The sequence below is a fragment of the Astatotilapia calliptera genome, chromosome 13, assembly GCF_964374335.1.
Source record: "Astatotilapia calliptera chromosome 13, fAstCal68.1, whole genome shotgun sequence".
NCBI lineage: Eukaryota > Metazoa > Chordata > Actinopteri > Cichliformes > Cichlidae > Astatotilapia > Astatotilapia calliptera.
Window position 1 is genome coordinate 15,810,320 of NC_137434.1, and position 18,651 is coordinate 15,828,970.

An 18,651-nucleotide genomic window follows, 5' to 3' on the forward strand; every position below is an offset into this window, starting at 1 on the left:
GCTTTCTTCCTCATGATCATAAGAGGGAAACTTCAGGGATTTCTGAAAGAGGCTCAACTTAATAGAAGTTTATGAGATATAACACTACTTCGCAATTGATTTAGTGCAACACTCTCTTGGTGAGTTATTGGTTTAAAAAGCTACCTTTAATACAGCATAATGTTCATTTGGGTAATTATGGTCCCCTACAGGGCGGTGCCTCCGTAGTGTAGTGGTTAACGCACTGGCTTAGCAAGCAAAAGGTTTCTGCTTCCATTCCAGACAGAGACACTAATTCCCTTTTGGGTTGTGTCAGCAAGAGCATCCAGTGTAAAACTCTGCCAAATCAAACATGACAAGGGATCAGCTCAAAGAAGCTTTCATGATCCCATATAGAGCAAAATAGATGAAATAAATCCGACTACCTTGTGATCATCAAGTTGCTACCATGTGAACATGTAGCTTCCTTGAGTTTTAGTCAAAAAATTTAAATGCAAAAGCTGAAATGCCTGAAACGTTATACTTTGTTTTTAATTAAGTGGCTGAACTGCTTCAGCATCCCTAGATATTCATTTTGCCGTCACAAACAATGATTAAAGAATTAAAAGGGTCACAGCGTGTCTTTACGCTGGCGTTTTGATCCGTATATTAACATGAAACCATAGTAGGTATGTGTATCATGAAGGTATGTACAGTGTTAGTGTAGTGTACTGAGATAGAGATCAGAGGTTAATGATGTGAATCAGACAGGAACCAGACATTACCTTCAGCGTGGAGCTAATCTTCAGACCAGGCGCCTTGAGCTATGTCTGATAACATAGCTAATTATTTCAGATATAGACTCTGCGGGGATTCTTGTAAACCAGCATATCAGTAGCTACGTTTATTATCAGAGCAATTTACACTGATTAAACAATAAGATTGTTTGAGGTCCTGAATAAGTGAAACCTTAAAAAGCTTGACCGCAGTATATTAGAGACTGTAGTTCAAACAGCGAAGACACACCTGAAAACATGTGTGTTACCGCATCATTACGGCAACAATGGGAATGAACTGTGAGCAACGTCACCCAGAAAGAGCCAGGGGTACATTAATGAACTAACTGCCCACTTGCATGGTATGTAGTGCATTAAGGTAAATGTATACCAGGTCTTGGCTCTTTTGAACACTCACTCTTGTTCACTCAAGCGTTGGATCGCACACCTATGATGAAAAAAAGGCATGCTGCGTGCAGGAAATAAGGAAAGAAAAAGTTGTAGGTCTAACATTATTGCAGCAAGTCCCTCAGCCTTGGAGTAGAGGCTGAGGGACTGCCTCGGGATATTCTTCAACGCATTGTAATGAGTGCATGGAAGGAGTCTGGGCAGTGGCGACTGCTGCAAAGCTCTGGTGGTTTCTTCTACCCCGAACAGAGCTCTGCGAGTGTCATGAAGCCCGGAGGTTATAACCGCTTCTCCTTCGTCTCCTGACTTTATCTGCTCCTGCAATCCACTATCTGACTCTGAGGTTAGATAAGTCTGATGCAGTACACACATTTTAAAACATATGCGCTGGCCAGACACTCAAATCCAAGATGATTTCATGAAGAAACAAGGCACAAAGAAGATGGAAGTGGTTCCTTTGCCAAGATGATTTCTGAACTATCTCTGGGCTGCTGCACAAGTGATGCACTGTCGTGGTATTTGCTAAAAGGCTTTAACATTAGATTTACTGTCGCTAGATTTTGTGTCAAACACCATGGTGACCATTATCTCTATTTGTGGTGACTGTTGTCATATAATCATGTCTGTTTTTGAATGGATCAGTGCTTCCCTGAAATCAGCTCGACTGAAATCAACTAATCAGAGATGTCAAAGTTCTCAGCAGCAACACAGTTGGAGCCAAGCTTAGAAAATACCAGTGAGGGGCAACCACAGACTATGTAAAATACAGTATGGTCTCCCACAGAAATGTCCTGTTTGCCATTTTAGGAATGTGTAAATGCAGAAATGTCGAGTTGCTAAATTTAATATTGTTCTGGCTCCTGTAGGAGTTTAACCCGTCGATAAATCCTTATAGAATACAGAAGACTTCAGACTCCAAACCATGACCACTGTGATTATTGTGTTTGATGTGACAAAGGGAGAGAAAGAAACATGCAAAGGGACAAAAGCAGTATAAGTAAATGAGATTTTCTGGCACTATAGATAGCATCATTTATAGTTGTCATGGGTTTTTTTGAGGGGGGGGTGCACATTGTCCCAGAATAGACTTATATTTTTTAAGTGACCTCCCACGACCTCAGCACCAAATCCAGTCAAACAGCACCATAATTGGTAGTCTATAGATCACTCTAACCAATTGTGTTTTAGCATGCTAGCAGGATTGACGAGTTCACCCTAGAGCTATCATTTTACTACTTACAAAAATGGGATTGTCCTCATATCATCAGAGCTTTCCATCCTTTTCTCATGCCTGTCCCCATATTTATGTCTTTCTTCCTCTCCCAGCACCTACTGCCTCCGGCATTTAATGCCGCCTGAGCACAGCAATTTGTTGAAATTTCCCATTGGAGCCTGGGAGTGAACACACACATACAACCACCACACAGAGAAAAGATATCCTCATATGTCCAGGGGCAAGAAGTCATTAACCAAATGTATGCAGAAGATCACAAAAGAGACATCTTTTGTGTGTTGGTGGTTTTCTTTTGTTGTAGAAAGGTGAAGAGAAGGTGAGGGGACTAATTAGTAATTAGAGTTCAGGTCCAGGTAGACCTCCTTTGATAAGCGGCACCAATTCAGCCCGGGTGCCAGACTGACTCAGCTTTCATTTCTTCACTCATGCTGTTTTGCCAAGAGAACAACAAAGGAGCTGGAGGGAGCACAACCGTTCTGGCTCTCATGTTTGCTAGTTAGGAGACACGAAGCCGGTTTGGTGTTTGGGATATGATCCTGCAAAATATGGCAGACTGACAGAATAGCTAGATTATTGTTGTGTAATTGCCTAAATTGCCTGCTAACTGTGATGCCCTATATCTCAATGAAAGCAGATGTTATGCAGATCTTCCGAGAAAATGTAACTCAGAAACCTCACAGGATAAAATTAGAATGTGCCACTAGATGGAATATTTATGTTCTGTCTGAACGCGAGCCAGCGACGTGTGTGTTTCATTTGCACATCTGTACGTGCTCGTCAGGTTTTTGTGTGTTCAGAATAGCAGCCATATAAAGGGCTGCTTACTTGTTCCCTTATCCGCTAAATAAAAGTGCCCCTAACACGGTCATTCCCATGCAACATCATTGTAATGCCGTCTTTTAATGGAACAAGACTGTAAACACGGGGCAAGACCCTACAAGTCAGAGTAGACTGCCACAATTCAATCTGACCTCAATATTTTATGCCATGGAATCAAACACACAAATTCCATTTTAATTGTGGTGTATTTGCAGTGGCCTGCATAGTACTCTTTTAATTTTTGCTGTACCGTAAAGAAACAACCACCCATTCATTAGATGGATTGAGCAACACAACCGCTGTAATGCGTTTTACTCCCCTCTTTTGTATCCTGCCGAAACAATGTCTGTGCGATATTCATTCCCGGGAACATTCTGGAAAGCATCACCCAGTGGGGACACTATGTGAGACTGTGTGTCTTGGGAACTCATTTTAGCATTACCCCATGGGGGTTTTAGCGTGGATATTTGTTGTGTGCATCAGAGGATTGCATGCTGTGGTGCGCATGAACATTAACTAAGCAGGAGTCATCAAAGTCTGATTCTGGTGTTGTGCCTTAGCCCTTCTGTGGGTGACCATAAGTGCTCTGTTTACATCTGTCCGGGCTGTGGGAGCCTTCCTTGCATGAGGCAGGAGCCTCTCTGGTATCAGCCAAGAGTTTCCCTGAGTAGAGTATGTACAGAAGATGGTTACATGCTTTCTGAGTCAGGTTAGCTCACAATTTAAACAATAGGCAAAATACTGTGACAATTAAAATAGGTCTTGTGCTTCAAATACTGCTTTTCTCTCTGTTCGGGTCGATTATCACACACACACACTCACACACACACCAAATATTATATGGGAAAATAATGCTCTTTGTGCTACTGCGGGAACACCACCAACATCTCATTGGTCGCTGCCCAGCTGTCTGTCTGCCCAACTGTCTGTGAACTGGTGCCTCACACCAGTGCATGGTCAGGGCACAGTGAACAAATTATAGCCTGAGTGAACATTGAATAATACAGCCAACAACAAAAAAAATAACATCTTCATTATGAATGAGTTGGCCATGCAGTATCAGACCTAAGGGTGTTGGCAGAAGGGAAAAAAATGCCCATAGCGTTCCTGTTCTGCACCATTGAGTGTGTTAAAAGAAAGAGCTACACTGAATAGAGTTTGATTCCTGCTGCTAGCAAAGCATGCTTAAACACTAGAAGTGAAAGGTTCACAGAGGAAATTGCTGGAACATGGTAACATTGCTTCCGAAATTGAGTTATATTGGACACACATCCTCTCAAAGTAAAAAAAGACCAAACCAAAGCGATAATCGAGGATGGATTGTCTCTAACCGATGCCTTCTTATTGTGTCCGCAGAGATCTGAGCGAGAACTACATCCAGTCCATTCCCAGAAAAGCTTTCAGGGGAGCTACAGACATCAAAAACCTGTGAGTACCTCACTCTTTCCAGGGTAAATGTGCTCTGCCCTGCAATGTACAGTTATCTTCGTTATTAAATAAGGATTGGTCTATAGAAGCTTTAAAAAAGTTATGAGGTTATGATGAATGCAACCAAAAAGTCTAGCAACATCTGAAAGTAACCACATTTACAAACTGAAAAATACATGGAAACAGTTAAGTGATTAAAAGTCGCTTAAGGAAGTATAAAAATAACTGGTTAATTAGTTATTAACATGATTCTAACATTGCAGTTATGGCAAGTCAATGAAGAGTCAAGCAAGATTATACAGAATAAATTATTATATTACAAGCTACTGTAAATGAACATTTTCCAATATTTATCCAGTCGGGTTAATGGCCTTTGGTAACCGCAAAACATTATGTACATGTCGGTATGTGTAATTCCAGCAGACTGTGCATCACACTGATTAAGTAGACTAACTACCTCACACACGCTCACACACACACACACACACACACACACACACACACACACACACACACACACACACACACACACACAGAGCTCCCCAAAGGCGTCTTGTAGCAACACTGATTTGCATCTTCGCACGGACACATACTGTAGATTTATGAGGTGTATCGATGCAGATAAACAATTAGTGAAGTGCTACTCTTGGGGTTACAAGAGCTGAGATGACTAAACCAGTATTGATTTACCACAATCCATCAGTGTTCTGCTCACTGTACCCATGATTACAAATAGCCTATAGGGAGGCGGAAAGATTGTTTACTGTATGTGCCTCGTGTAACAAAGGCTCTCTCTTGTGTGTGATCTGCAGCCAGCTGGATAAAAACCACATCAGCTGCATAGAGGACGGAGCCTTCAGAGCTCTGAGAGGCTTGGAAGTGCTGTAAGTATCTGAAGTGATGCTATTCATCCAACCCAGCCCTCTATTGTTCCATTAAAGCACTTAGTTAAATTAAGACATTGTTTTGGCCTCGCTAATAAGCATAACTAACAAAGCACAGGCCTGGCTTATACCAAAATACCCCCCTGTGGGCCTCACGAGGGGGGCCAGCATCATGGAGACCAAGCTCCATTAAGTCACAGTTGACAGCAGTGTTCCCTTCGATCACATTAACACCCCCCACCTGCCCACCACTTCACCTCCATCTACACATCACCCACTTCTGGGCAGGCCATCTGACATTTGGGGGTTCCTACCATTTTACAAAAAAAAAAAAAAAAAAGAATCCTATTCAAGTTAGCACTCAATCCTCCATGCATTGGTGACCATGCTTAGCAGTTTTTGAACATTCAATTAATCATCCCTTGTCTAAAGTGTCCAAGCGGTCTCTGTTAGAGCTCTCCACCTGAAACAATTTAGACTTACAGTTCAGGCAGGGGGACGAGGGCACTTTGACAGGCTTGCTATTTTGATAGTGAAAGGCTGTTTTGCATGTGTGTTTGTGTATGAAGGGTTTGAAAAAAGTGACAGCTGCTGTCATGACATGGAGGAAATAGTCGTAGGGTTGTCACAGTGGTACAAGCAGGGATAGGGGGTTGTTTTGATAGGGTCTGTATTTATAGGTTTCGTGGGGGGAGGAGGACAGCTTGCGTTGAAAGGGGGTAGCAGGTTGAAATATTGCAAAGGGTTATTAGGCTGATTGAAATGACCCGATTCTCTTTCTGCAGCTGATGCCCAGAGTTCGATGAAAGTGGTGTGATCATGACTGTGAGCTTGCCTGTGCATATTTGCATGCATGAATGTCTGCATCTGCGAGGAATAAGGTGCTAGATTCCTGATAGGCCACGAGAAGAAAGAGAGACGGGGAGAGTTTCAAAGAGAACTGATTCCAAAAAGTTTACCGATGCTAAAATCTTGTTTTCTTTTTCACAGAACGCTGAACAACAACAACATCAGCAGCATCCCCGTCTCTAGCTTCAACCACATGCCCAAACTACGGACTTTGTAAGTCTCACAAATCCCACCACTTTTCTACTGATCCGGAGATATTTCCCATAAAAATAAAACAATATTCCACACACAAACAGGCAAAGCAGAGAAAGGGCTGAGTCCTGTGTGATTTCAATGGGAGTAGACAGGTTCTGTCATTCCAGTCAATGTTGGGTGGCAGCCATAACCACAGAGTACCACAGAAGGGTCTGTAGCAATGCCAGGGGCCATTATTCCCTCCATCTAAAGACAACAACTGGCCAGATAGACACAAATAGCCCCACAAGTCTATTGTGTATTGTGCATTGTATGTGATTACTAAATCTGAAATTATGCACAAATTAAAACAATTATGCCTGCTGAAACTCTGGACCGTGACTCCACTGCTCTTGCGGTGACATTTTAGGCTCCCAGTGGGGTAGTATTATATGGCTTTTCTGTTTGTGTGCACACCATGCGTCTGCACACATGGATTTGCGAGTTAACACACATGCTCCAGAGGTCCACCTCACCACGGCAAGAGTTATTCTGGACAGGCACAGCACTGCAGGAATGCAGTGTTTGGAGTAGGTTTAGAAAAGACCTCTTTAGTGTTCCTCTTTTTTAGAAAGTGTCATTTATAATCATCCGTGCAGCGTATCATTTGTGTTTTGCCACAGGGATTGGATGTGATGAGTTGTAGGAAAGAATAGACACGTTTTATGCTATTTATGTCTTCAGCTTGTGGTATTTTAGACAGAAAAGGAAAACTTCTTCAATCAATCAACTTTTCTTTTTTTTCCCCCTCTCATTTAACAGCCGTCTCCACTCGAACAATCTGAACTGTGACTGTCACCTGGCGTGGTTGGCCCAGTGGCTCAGGCAGAGGCCTACAATTGGCTTATTCACACAATGCACTGCCCCTCCTGAGCTCAGAGGACTTAATGTGGCAGAAGTACAGAAGCATGAATTCAGCTGCTCAGGTAAGATACATTTACAATAAACTTTTGACCAGCAAACAATGCATTTTATAAAAGTTTTTTTTGTGCAAAAGGCAGCAAACAAAATGGTTCTTTATGACAACGTCTCCCTGTGGAGTAAATCTTTTACGGTCCCCTGGTCACACTGACACAAAAACACAGGAAGTATCCTGTGTTTTTGTTTCAGTGTGTATTCACCTGGCAGCCACATGATAACCTGGCAACCCCATGCTCTCTTCTGGCCTTTGCATGAGTGCCCACCTCTTGAGGAGCTGGCGCTGTTGCAAGGAAAATGCCCAGCGCACAGCTGGAGCGATGGCTGCCCCCATTGACAGTAGACCCTCTCTCCTCAATTTGTCATTATTTATAGCTTCTCACCTTCTAGCACAAGGATAACCGTGGTTTTGAAATCACTATTTCTTTTGCGGTGTGTGCGCATGTGTGTGCGTGCGCGTGCACGTGTGTGTGTGAGAGACAGAGAGAGCATGTGCATGTGGGTGTGTCATGCCGTGCATTGGGGTTATCATATCCGGACAATGGAAAAACAGCATGAGAACCTCCACTCCCCACAAGGCCATCTCACTTGCAACGCCAGCTGCGAGGGGTGTTTGTGTCTACGTTTGTGTGTGTGTGTACCTCTCTCTGTCTCTCTCTCTCCATGGGTTGTGATTTTTACGCAGCCATACGGCGTGACAGCACAGATCATTAACTATTCATCGCCCAGGGAAAGAGACTCAAAGCGTGGGAGTGTAACGATTCCAGATACGAAAGGGGAGCAGGGGGTGTCAGGGAAATTTGGTTTCTGATAGGATACTGATACAGAAAGTTGAGGTTTCGAATGATGGAGAGCTGTAGTTCATGTAGCATACATATAAGCTGCTGTTGTGTAAAAATACCTAAAAAAGTTAGGAGTGTTGTAGACAGACAAACATTGATTTTTTTTTTTTTTTGAGAGTGTCAATAGCTGATCGTTTTTGTCCCTGCTAACACCAGCAGGAAATCTGCCGCTACTATGTATTTGTGTGTGTAAGTACACAGTGATGCACACACACAAACACATACTAACAGTTTCTTCTTGAGAGGATGAGTGACCAGAAGTTGAACTCCCAGTGAAGGACTCATTAGGGACTGGCTCGCTGGCACATGCATATACACACATACTCCTGTTTTTTGGGTTTTTTTTAGTATTTTTGATGTTCAGCACTGTGTGGTTGTGCGTGTATTTAGTGTGAGCTGTGACCAGGCCAGGCCACCTGCGGGGGATTTGGGGCGGGGTGGCGCTGTGTTGGAAGAAAAGAAGATGGAGAAGCGAGGCGTGTTGCTGTTATGAGAGGCAGGAGAAGGAAAACGGGGTACAGTGTGTTATTCATCGATTCGAAATATGATGAAATTCTGCAGCACCCTGTGTTATGACTCACTTTCTTTCAGTCCCAGTTTTAGGCTGGAAAGCACCACTGTATTGTAAATTTTTGCCTGTAATGAGCAGAGTAACACATTTACTGCTTCGCTTTGAGGAAAAATATTTTTCCAGGCAATGATTTATCATCGGTCCCCTTTAAAAATGGGGTCATTCTTTAATAGTTTAAAAAAACATTGCTGTGTGCTGTATACCAATACTTAATGATTTTAAAAAATGGAAAAGCGGATTTAAAAAGTACTAAATCCAGGTGAAAATTGGATTTTAAACAACATTTGCAGAATAAACACTCCTTCTTTAACTTTCTAAATGCTTGAAGGGACTCCTGTGCAAAACCAGTCACTCATTTGCGTTATCTCACAAATTTCTGCAGTGAGATGCATTTTATGTTCTCCAAACAATTTTGTTTCTTTCAAAAAGGTTTTTAGGTTTGAAATCTGGCTGAAAATCTTTTTTCCCCTTAGCTGTAGCCAATTACACAAGCGTCAGTTTCTGCTTTAGGATACAGTTACTCCCGTTTGTCTTAATGGGCTTTTCTGTGTGTTGTTTTATTCAAACCAAACATTACGCATAACTCCCTTGATCGTTTGCAGCAGATCAAACCCAAAGTTAAAAGGTTCTTGTGCCAACATCATGCTCTATATGACAAAAAATGGATGACTAATTCTACCGCATAACTGCTCTCACAATATAATACAAAAGTAAAAATATTGTGTTTGAGATGAATAATTAATAATAAATTGCTTCAGGGTTGAATACAATACAGCTCTTGTAGAAACAGGAATTACCCTATAAAAATGGGAAACTGCAGAGGAGACAAATGGGAAGAGGCCAGCGATGGAGGGGAGTTAAATATCAAGACTTGTGAGCACATGGACAGAAGCTAATGGCTTGCAGTGATAAAGAGGCTGAAAATGAGGATGTTAAAAGGGAGTATGAAAGTACAGGTGGAGCAGGGGAAAACTGCTGGAAGAAGGAAAGCAAATAAAAGAAGGGCAATGGGAAGGTAACTGGGTAGCAGAGAAGGCGAATTGGAGAGATAATGGGGGATAGGCAGGAAAAAAAAAAACAGGGGAGGAGCAAACATCAAACAGCTTCACCTCAAGTGTACCTGTCACAGAGCTGTCATTGTTAAGGGCGCTCCAGCTGTGCTCTGCACTCCCCCTGATCCCAGGCCTGTCAGATATGCCATGTTGGATCAGAAGGGAGTTTTTCTCTGCCCTACACCTGATCCCAGATCTGTCAAACCTCTGCCGTCCTCTGATCACAGTGCCTCATATCGCATGTGCTGAGGGACTGTACCAGTGTCACACTCGCGATGATAATCGCTGACTTGATTCCCAGATGTGTCGAAGCATTCCGTCCCATCAGGTAATTGATTATGATTGACCAGATGTATGAAGTCTGACCTTAAACATGTCTTATTAGCTAAATGGTCCAAACGCTCGCGCCAGTAATTTTATGGTAAACCATAATGATTCTGGAGTTATGCTTTCTCTGTCACCGACTTTCACCATCACTCACTCTGTCTTCCTCTCGCTGAATGTCTACTCCCACTTGGCTCTCTCGCCAACATTTTTCCACACAAGCTGAGCGATAGATAGGAACGCGATCAAATATTCATGGTTTGAAACTTGGATTAGTAATGCTGTGTAAATGAGGCCATTTAAAAGTCTGTTTTATTCATTTTATCTGGGTTAGACTTGCGTACACACATCTTGTACGCACACACCAAACACGCTGTACTGCCAGCGCAAGCGCCTGCTCTTCACCACACTGTTGACAGTGCCATAGCTATTTGAACAGGTATCTAGAGACAGTATGACGGGTTGTGTGCTCTGTATGCAAATTAAAAAGTTGAAGCTTTTTAGAAGTGGAGAGGTGGGGGGTTGTAAAGCTGAATGTGCAGAATGGCATCAGTTCTTCCCAGAGAACGCAGACTCAGGAGGAATATTTGCGAAGAGATCAATGGATGTTATTGGGAGACCTTCAATTGCCACTCCAGCTCATTCAAGCGCTTTCTCTCCCCTACATCTACTTCGGCACTGCTTTGATATATAACCTAGTTTCTTACCCACTGATTCTAAAAGCTATGTAAGTCTTTTTCTTTTATTTGTTTTTCTCATCCCTAGGAATGCGTGTTCATTTGCAATTCAGCTTATAAAACAAAGGCTTGATGACTTGAGCAGCCGCATAAGAGTTTGAGCCTCAATTAGGAGCATGAGGGGCTTTATGTCACCACAGAAAGATCTCCAGCAATTACATCCATTACATCTTGTTATCCTGAAACCAACAAATTCACCTGTGCTCACACACCTGTAGCAGCTCCACATTCCTCTCTTTTATGCATATCCTTCCCTCTGATTGTCTCTTCAGGACACCAGGAGTCTTCAAGCCCGCAGCCTTGCAGCACTGGTGGAGGCTCTTGTCCTGCCATGTGTACCTGCAGTAACAACATCGTGGACTGTAGAGGAAAAGGTCTGACTGCCATCCCAGCAAACCTGCCTGAGAGCATGGCTGAAATGTGAGCGCACTACTTCTTTCTTTATCAAACATGTGACAAAAAAAAGCTTTTACAAAAGAAAAAAAAGTCTTCAAATAAAAACCATCTGTGTCTGAAAAATAATAAGTGCAAAATCTGATACCGCCTGAAAACTTTAGAAATATACATTTTTCATGACTGCTGCACTGCAGCTATCACAAATGTCCATAATTCTTTACAGAGTGTTTTCATGGACGAGTGACTGACATGGAAAAGATTCATTATAAACTCCTCAAAAATTCTTAACATTCTTAATTTAATTCTCTTTGCATCAGTCAACGTTTTCTTTAATTGTAGGGGTTTCACAAGGCCGGGGGAGATATGAGCATGCTTGTTTTATGTACGCATGCTGTTCTGGGTTAGTTTTTTCAGCATGAATCACCTGGCAGGGCATTCATCATTTTGCTGTGCACTGAGAACGACACATACAGTCTTACGGTCGACTGTAGATTGAAACTGCATGCTCTTATCAGCTCAGATGGCTGTGAACCACATGCGAGTGCTTTACTAACATCCCTCCCTCAGTTTATCAGCCCTCCAACATCTGTCTGAGTATTAACTGTTTACGGCCCAGGATACTGTAATTCCTAGGAATGCATGGCTAAACTTTTCAAACGAGTCTTTTTTAGTTCTCTTTATCGGGCTTTCATGCCACTCGCAGAAATCTGCATGAAATGGCACTGCAACTTTGTGATTTATGCATGGTGAGAAAAAAAGGAGGATGAAGGGAGGAAGCCAGCGGTCGCATTGCATGTTCTTCCAAGGAGCATGTGTGTCGTTAGGAGGACACAGCAAGTTTCTAGGTCTCCTCCTCCCCATGGGGTCTGTTTATAAATACCCAGCTACCATGGAAGTCACAGATCCCATGTTCCCCAACAACCCTGACCCATTTCTAGTGCAGTGGCGTTCTGAATTTCCTAATTTGGACATGCTGGTCCACACTTCTTGTTCTTCTCTAATTAAATGACCACCCAAGAAATACAGAGACATTTCTAAAAGCTAGGCTTCAGGCATCTTGCATTTTTACTTTTGGGATATAATTAATTCAGCCTGATCTTTAGTCCTGGTCTACAAACTGTAAAACATGGAAAAATTGAGATGCAGTTTTGCAATGTTTTATGGTTTGTAGACCTCCTCAGCATGCCCTCCAGTTGTAATGTTCCACAAGTGGGATATCATACACACTAATATGATCTATGAGACTAATAACCAGTGAGCTGCACTAATGGGTGACCAGGGAAGCTTCTGAAGGATAGCTCTATCATGCACGTTTTATAGAGAGTGGAGTCTATCTGGATAGCAGATGGGTTAGGCCATGTTAAAACCTTCCCTGCCCTTCACATCTAATTGGTGCTTTACTGTGTTCTGCTAATAAACTCTACTATGCTCTGACTCATCTTTTGCAAGACCACAAAGGTAAATCACTCTGTTATATTATGCCTATTCTGTCCTGCCCACCAGGGCCTTACCTTACAGGTTTAATTCCCACAATTTTCTTTCCTGTACCCGTGTCTCCTCCTCTCTTCATTTTTTTTATCACTACATTTCACTCTGTCCTCCCTCCCTGTCTCCCCCCATTGCCGGATTTCAAGGAAACAAATCAACGCCGAATAACTAAAAAAGAGGGGGTTGAGGCGCTGGTCCGTTCTGTAACTTGGTGCAGCAGGTTTGATCTGTGCTTGAAGTTCATTATAAAATCAGTTGCAATTACAGCAAGGGCGGCTGCTAGATATCAAGGCTAGCCTAATACCTTGTTAATGAGGCCCTCTGTAACTCACGAACACACACGCATGCTGCTCTCATTATGTACAAATCGGAGGATTGCGAACCTCTCTGCCCCGTTTTACCCTAATGAATGCCAGTGTTGTGTTTATGGCTGCCGAGGATGTGAGCTGGTTTCTGGTCCTCTGTCTTGTGAAACCAGGCCCAGTTAGCCTGAACGCTACCACAACAGATTATTATGCGCCATAGTCCCCGTCTGCAATGAGTGAATGCTGCCATAAAATTCTCCCCCCTGCCTTTCATCCACACCGCTATGGCTCTGCCATCTACTTCTTACTCACGCACTCACTGGGTGAATACCCAAAGGCATAATGTGTTTCCCCTTAATGAAAACCATGCCCAGGCCCTAATGAAAAGGATGAAGAACATTGATTAGACTGATACAAACAAGAGAACACACACACACTCAGACACACATACAAATGTTGAGCCTGATAAATTGGATGCAAACCATTGATCGTCGGTCCACTGGCAACTCTGAGAGATTCTATCTTATTTTTTTCCTGTCTGCCAATTGGACGGAGTAGCTCCTGTGTTGATTGCAGGGATTAAGTCGCTTCCACATATTGATCTGGAAGGAGTGACAATGTGAGAGCTTAAAAGTTGTCAGGCAGGCAGTGTGTGTATATCCTTGTCTGGCTCAGAGAAACACACCGGGATACCACAGCATGTAGGCATGCTTATACACAGCAGACGTATACATACACATACAAACATCATGTAGAGTGCCAGACTGGTTTGGACCAGTCAGACAGACTGGTTGATGAGAGAAGGCGCTAAAGCCACTTGGCCCACCACTCTGCCGCATGGTGAGGGCAGAGGAACCACAGTGCTGTCACTCCTCTCTAAATCCACAGACTCGCTGGGACATTCAGACAAAAACAGACAGAGAGAGCATGTCCACCACAGGAATCTGTGGTCTGGAATCACTGCTATCCTGAGAATGTCAGTTGGATTTCTATATCTCTCCTTAAAGGCCACTCCTTTTGAAGGGGAAAGATTCTTGATTACCAAAAAAATAAAAAATAAAAAAAAATGTGGAAACCCCAAACTGTTAACTGTTGTGGCTAATGTCCCAACAAAACATTTACCCCCCATGGATAGAAATAAACATAGTCATGCAGAAGGCCTAAGAGGCATGTAGTAAATCTGAAATGCCTCTAACGGAGTAATTAAATCCTGTGGAAATGGTTGCACGCCAAGAAGTCACATACTTAAGAAGGTGATGGTTAAATCTATCAACAGCCATCCTTTGGCCAAAGAGTTTTGCAGATTTTAAAATATTTCTCATTTCCCTGCGGTGACAAATAGCATCTTAATGATTTTTAGATTCTGCCGTAACCGCCCGCCCACCGCAGGCCCATGCCTCATGGTCTGCAGCCAGTCCCTCTGCTGGGAGGCAGAATGGTAGACCAACCAGACAGGCTTGCAGCTGGCTCCCTCTGGGCCCTGCTAAGCCTTGGTAAGGACAGTTTTAAAAGCTGTGAACTGACCTGCAGATAAACAGCCCTCTGCCAGTTACACAAGGGAATTGGTCTGGGTCCCAAGTAGCAGTTTGAAACGCACATATGCATACCCGCTCTAATGGGATGTCTATTTGCCTGGGCACATCTGAGACTGATTAGAGTCGGTTACTGCTCTGTACTACATGCCCAAGTGTATGTTTGTCTGTGTATTAATTTCATTCTTTGACAGTTGTTTTATGGTAAGATTTTGTTTCCCGAGCGCTTTCCTTGTCAACTTTACTTCAGCAGCTCTTAGGCTCAGAGGAAAAAGTAAACTCAAAGAAGCAATATTTCACCCTGCTGCAAAGGTTTCAGTAGACACTTTGCAGACACCCTGAGGATAACAGCGAATTTAACAAGAACAAGTGAGATCATTATTGATCTCAGGATCTCATATGAGAACATAAGTGCTGGAAACTGTAAATGCTATCTCACAAAGAAATATGACTTTTAGTTTAAAAAAAAAAAAGGCCTTAACACTCTCACACAAACCAAGACCGAGCATTTTCCCCTCCAGTCCTATTCCTCAGCACTTTAGCATTCACACTGTTTATTGGTTCTGATGATGTTATGACTCCAACATGCCTGGACCTATTACAGCTGGGGAATAGATCTCCACTAATATAATCAGGCCAATCACTAAGGGTCAGAGGTGATTACTCAACTCTGTTAACATGGAGAACTCTATTGTTTGTTTAAATAACACTATATCTTCTTCTCCTCTCCTCTCCACTTCTCTCCTCTCAGACGTCTGGAGCAGAATGGGATTAAGTCTGTTCCACCCGGAGCCTTCTCTCCCTACAAGAAACTGCGTAGGATGTAAGTACATCAGTACACTCACCCTCAGGGCTAAATAATACAGATGAGAACGAGAAGTTTAGGGCTGGAAAAAGAAGCGACAATTGGCGGTCTTCTCATTCCACATCCAGGGAGCATGAAGTATTTATTTTGTCTGTGCCTTAAGAACAAATTCTTGTTCTCAGACTAGTGGTGGCATGGAAAGCAAGCACTCACATCCTACATGAGCGTAATAACAGCTCTCATTTTTCAGTGCTATATACTGGTATTCCCCTGGTTAGTGTTGTGTCCAGTCTGAGTGTGTGTGTTGTGTGCCTGCATGGGCAAACTGCAAACCACCGGCTGGGACGATGATGATGAGGGGACAGAGAGTGTGTTGGAATGAGGGCTGAGGCTTCGTTCTCTGAACAGTGACAGGCGGGCAGTTAAACACGGAGTGGTTTTTCACCCGTTGAGCCAGCTGTCCGGCCAACTAGCCAGCACACAACCAGGCAGCCAAACCCATACCTCCAACACCACCAGATCTGACTGACATAGCAGCGGGGAGATGGAGGAAACCGGAGGTCAGGGAGTTTTTCTGTCCTTCTTAAAGGAATTCTCACGGTTTTATCATCCAGCCCCGGGGACAGTTTGAAGTTCAGATGAGGTGAACAGAGAGCAGTAGACAGAGCAAAGCAGCTGCTGTCTTAATGTAGCTCCAAGGTAATCCCCAAAATATTTTATATTTTATACTAAAATTAATTAGTTTTTTTGTTTGAGGCTATACTATATATATTGGAAAAAATGTCAGCAATGACAAACCAGACTATCCGGTGTGTCCAATGTCTATGTTAAACTTGAATAAATCCCTTAAACTAAAAAGGCATTGCATTAACAGTAAGATTAGCAACAAGAAAAGTCATTATGTTTAACTGAATATTGTTACAACCATTTAAAGATATACATAGAAATTAAAGCAGGGGTTTTTGTTGAATTACAAATGCAACAAGTGCATAAAAACTTGAACCTTGTACAGAAATGCAACAAATGAAGCAACTTACATCCTATTCAAGCAACTAATCACTGAAGATTTAATGACAGAGTCATTCTCAAACAAATCAAATGCAGTTCAAAGCGATTCACAAGCACAAGAGACCCTACTCTAAGCTCAGACTTACAGGAAATTAATGGTACTTATATAGTGCTTTTCTACTCATGCACTTTGTACAACATAGCTCATTCAAACAAGCGAATGCGGTATGCATCTCTATAACTATACATTTGTACTCCACTGGACACAGCTTGATCTTCAGTATCTTGCCCAAGGATGCTAAAGATGGGAGAGTGGAGCACCCAACCACCAACCTTGCGATTAGCTGATGACCTGCTCTACCTCCTGAGTTACAGCCATCCCTATTTGTGGCATATTTATCTGATTTTTCTAGAGGTGCCAAACCCAATCTGAACGCCTCAAAAACAGAGACAAAATGTATCTAAATCAGTGGTCTTGATCTGTTCTTCTTAACATACATGACCTGCTACTGCTGCTCATTCTGCTTTTAGCAACAACAATGCATGGTCACGTATCTTTGTTGACCCTAGAGGCTCTATTGATTCAGCTGGCTATATAGTCGTAATGGCTAGGCCAGTCCTATGTCCTACACCCTGAGCACACAGTATGCAGACAGCATCTATACATTATGATGAATGTCTCTTCAGATTCATCATATAATCTTAACCGGGCTTTCTGAAAAATGACTCACTCAGAGAGGTTCAATATTTAATTAAGAGGCAAAATCAGCTGAGTAAAAGTTTTTTAAAGGCTATTGTGCACTTGTCTGAGCGTTTGCTATTCGTGGTTTGTGCACCGCTTGTGCTGACCCTGCATGTCCTTTTCTTCCAGTAAATGTCAACCCCACACATTCTCTCTCACCTTGTCCCAGTTTGAATGACCTACACATGAACCATCCCTTTAGACAGGGATGCAGTAAGCGGCCTCACTCACCGCCACATGCGTAAACACGCTAGTGTCTGAGTTTACAGACACACACCAGTGCACATGTTGGCTCCTTTGCTGCGTTTTCATTTCCAGGAAACCTCAGTCCTTTGCAAAAAGACAAATGGCCACTTATTTAACTGTTACCCCCAAATGAGAAAATATCCCTCTTCTTCACCACATGATGATTTCCCTTCAAAGGTATCCAGTCGACTCGAGTTCAGTCCACATACTCCATTAACTCTGTCTCTCCATCTGTCTTTCTCCCTTTCTGTCCCACTGTTCCTCGTTTACTGTTGCATTTATTCACACAGACATGCACGCACATAAACACATAGACACACGGGCTTAGTGGTTATCCTGTGGGGAGAGGCCTGTGGATCCTATTAGCAACAGCTATGTTCAGAGGCAGTCTACCGTATTTCACTTTGGATTTTGGCCCTGCATCACATTTTTTTAATTTTTCTTTCTCTCACACACACACACACATGCACATGCACACATAGCAACGCAGCAGAAGAATGGTTGTTTGCCACTAATAATTAAAGTAAATGTTTTGATTGGCTCCAAGGCTCCCTTGAAGAGACGCACCATTAAATATGGGAGAAAGCTGGAAGTCATCCTCATCCAGCTCGCAGTACGTTTGCTTATATTTGATGCCAGCGAGAAGCAGGGGCCATGCATCCGCCCCACCTTCAAAGGAGTCAGGCTTTTCATAAAAAGAGGAAACTGGCCTTTTTCCCAAATTCTCAAATTCCTTGACTAATTTTAATGTGTTCTTCTCCAACACAGAGATCTGAGCAACAACCAGATCTCAGAGATAGCTCCTGATGCCTTCCAGGGGCTGCGGTCCCTCAACTCCTTGTAAGTAGCCCCGAGCTGAGCTTGTGCATGAGGAGCCAGTGGGCTGTCATATTCTGACTAAAGCGAGTCTGTGTTGTGATTTTGCAGAGTGCTGTATGGAAATAAGATCACCGACCTGCCTAAGGGGGTGTTTGACGGCCTTTATGCATTACAACTTCTGTAAGTGGATTACAAAGACATACACACACACAGACACACACACACACAAGACACTCTGCGGGCATATATTCAATACCAGGCACCCTGTACTCCTAC

The 18,651-nt window shown here is 42.9% G+C and overlaps 1 protein-coding gene across 4 annotated transcripts in view; it reads left to right on the top strand.

Moving 5' to 3' along the window:
• slit1a (slit homolog 1a (Drosophila)) overlaps nt 1–18,651 on the top strand; it is an 84,531-nt gene that overhangs the window by 42,677 nt on the left and 23,203 nt on the right. For all 4 annotated transcript variants that reach the window (XM_026189268.2, XM_026189270.2, XM_026189269.2 and 1 more), the window contains exons 5-12: nt 4,552–4,623; nt 5,436–5,507; nt 6,498–6,569; nt 7,353–7,516; nt 11,307–11,454; nt 15,507–15,578; nt 18,325–18,396; nt 18,484–18,555. In XM_026189268.2, the coding sequence (XP_026045053.1) occupies nt 4,552–4,623; nt 5,436–5,507; nt 6,498–6,569; nt 7,353–7,516; nt 11,307–11,454; nt 15,507–15,578; nt 18,325–18,396; nt 18,484–18,555 (744 nt within the window). The remainder of the gene's footprint in view (nt 1–4,551; nt 4,624–5,435; nt 5,508–6,497; nt 6,570–7,352; nt 7,517–11,306; nt 11,455–15,506; nt 15,579–18,324; nt 18,397–18,483; nt 18,556–18,651) is intronic.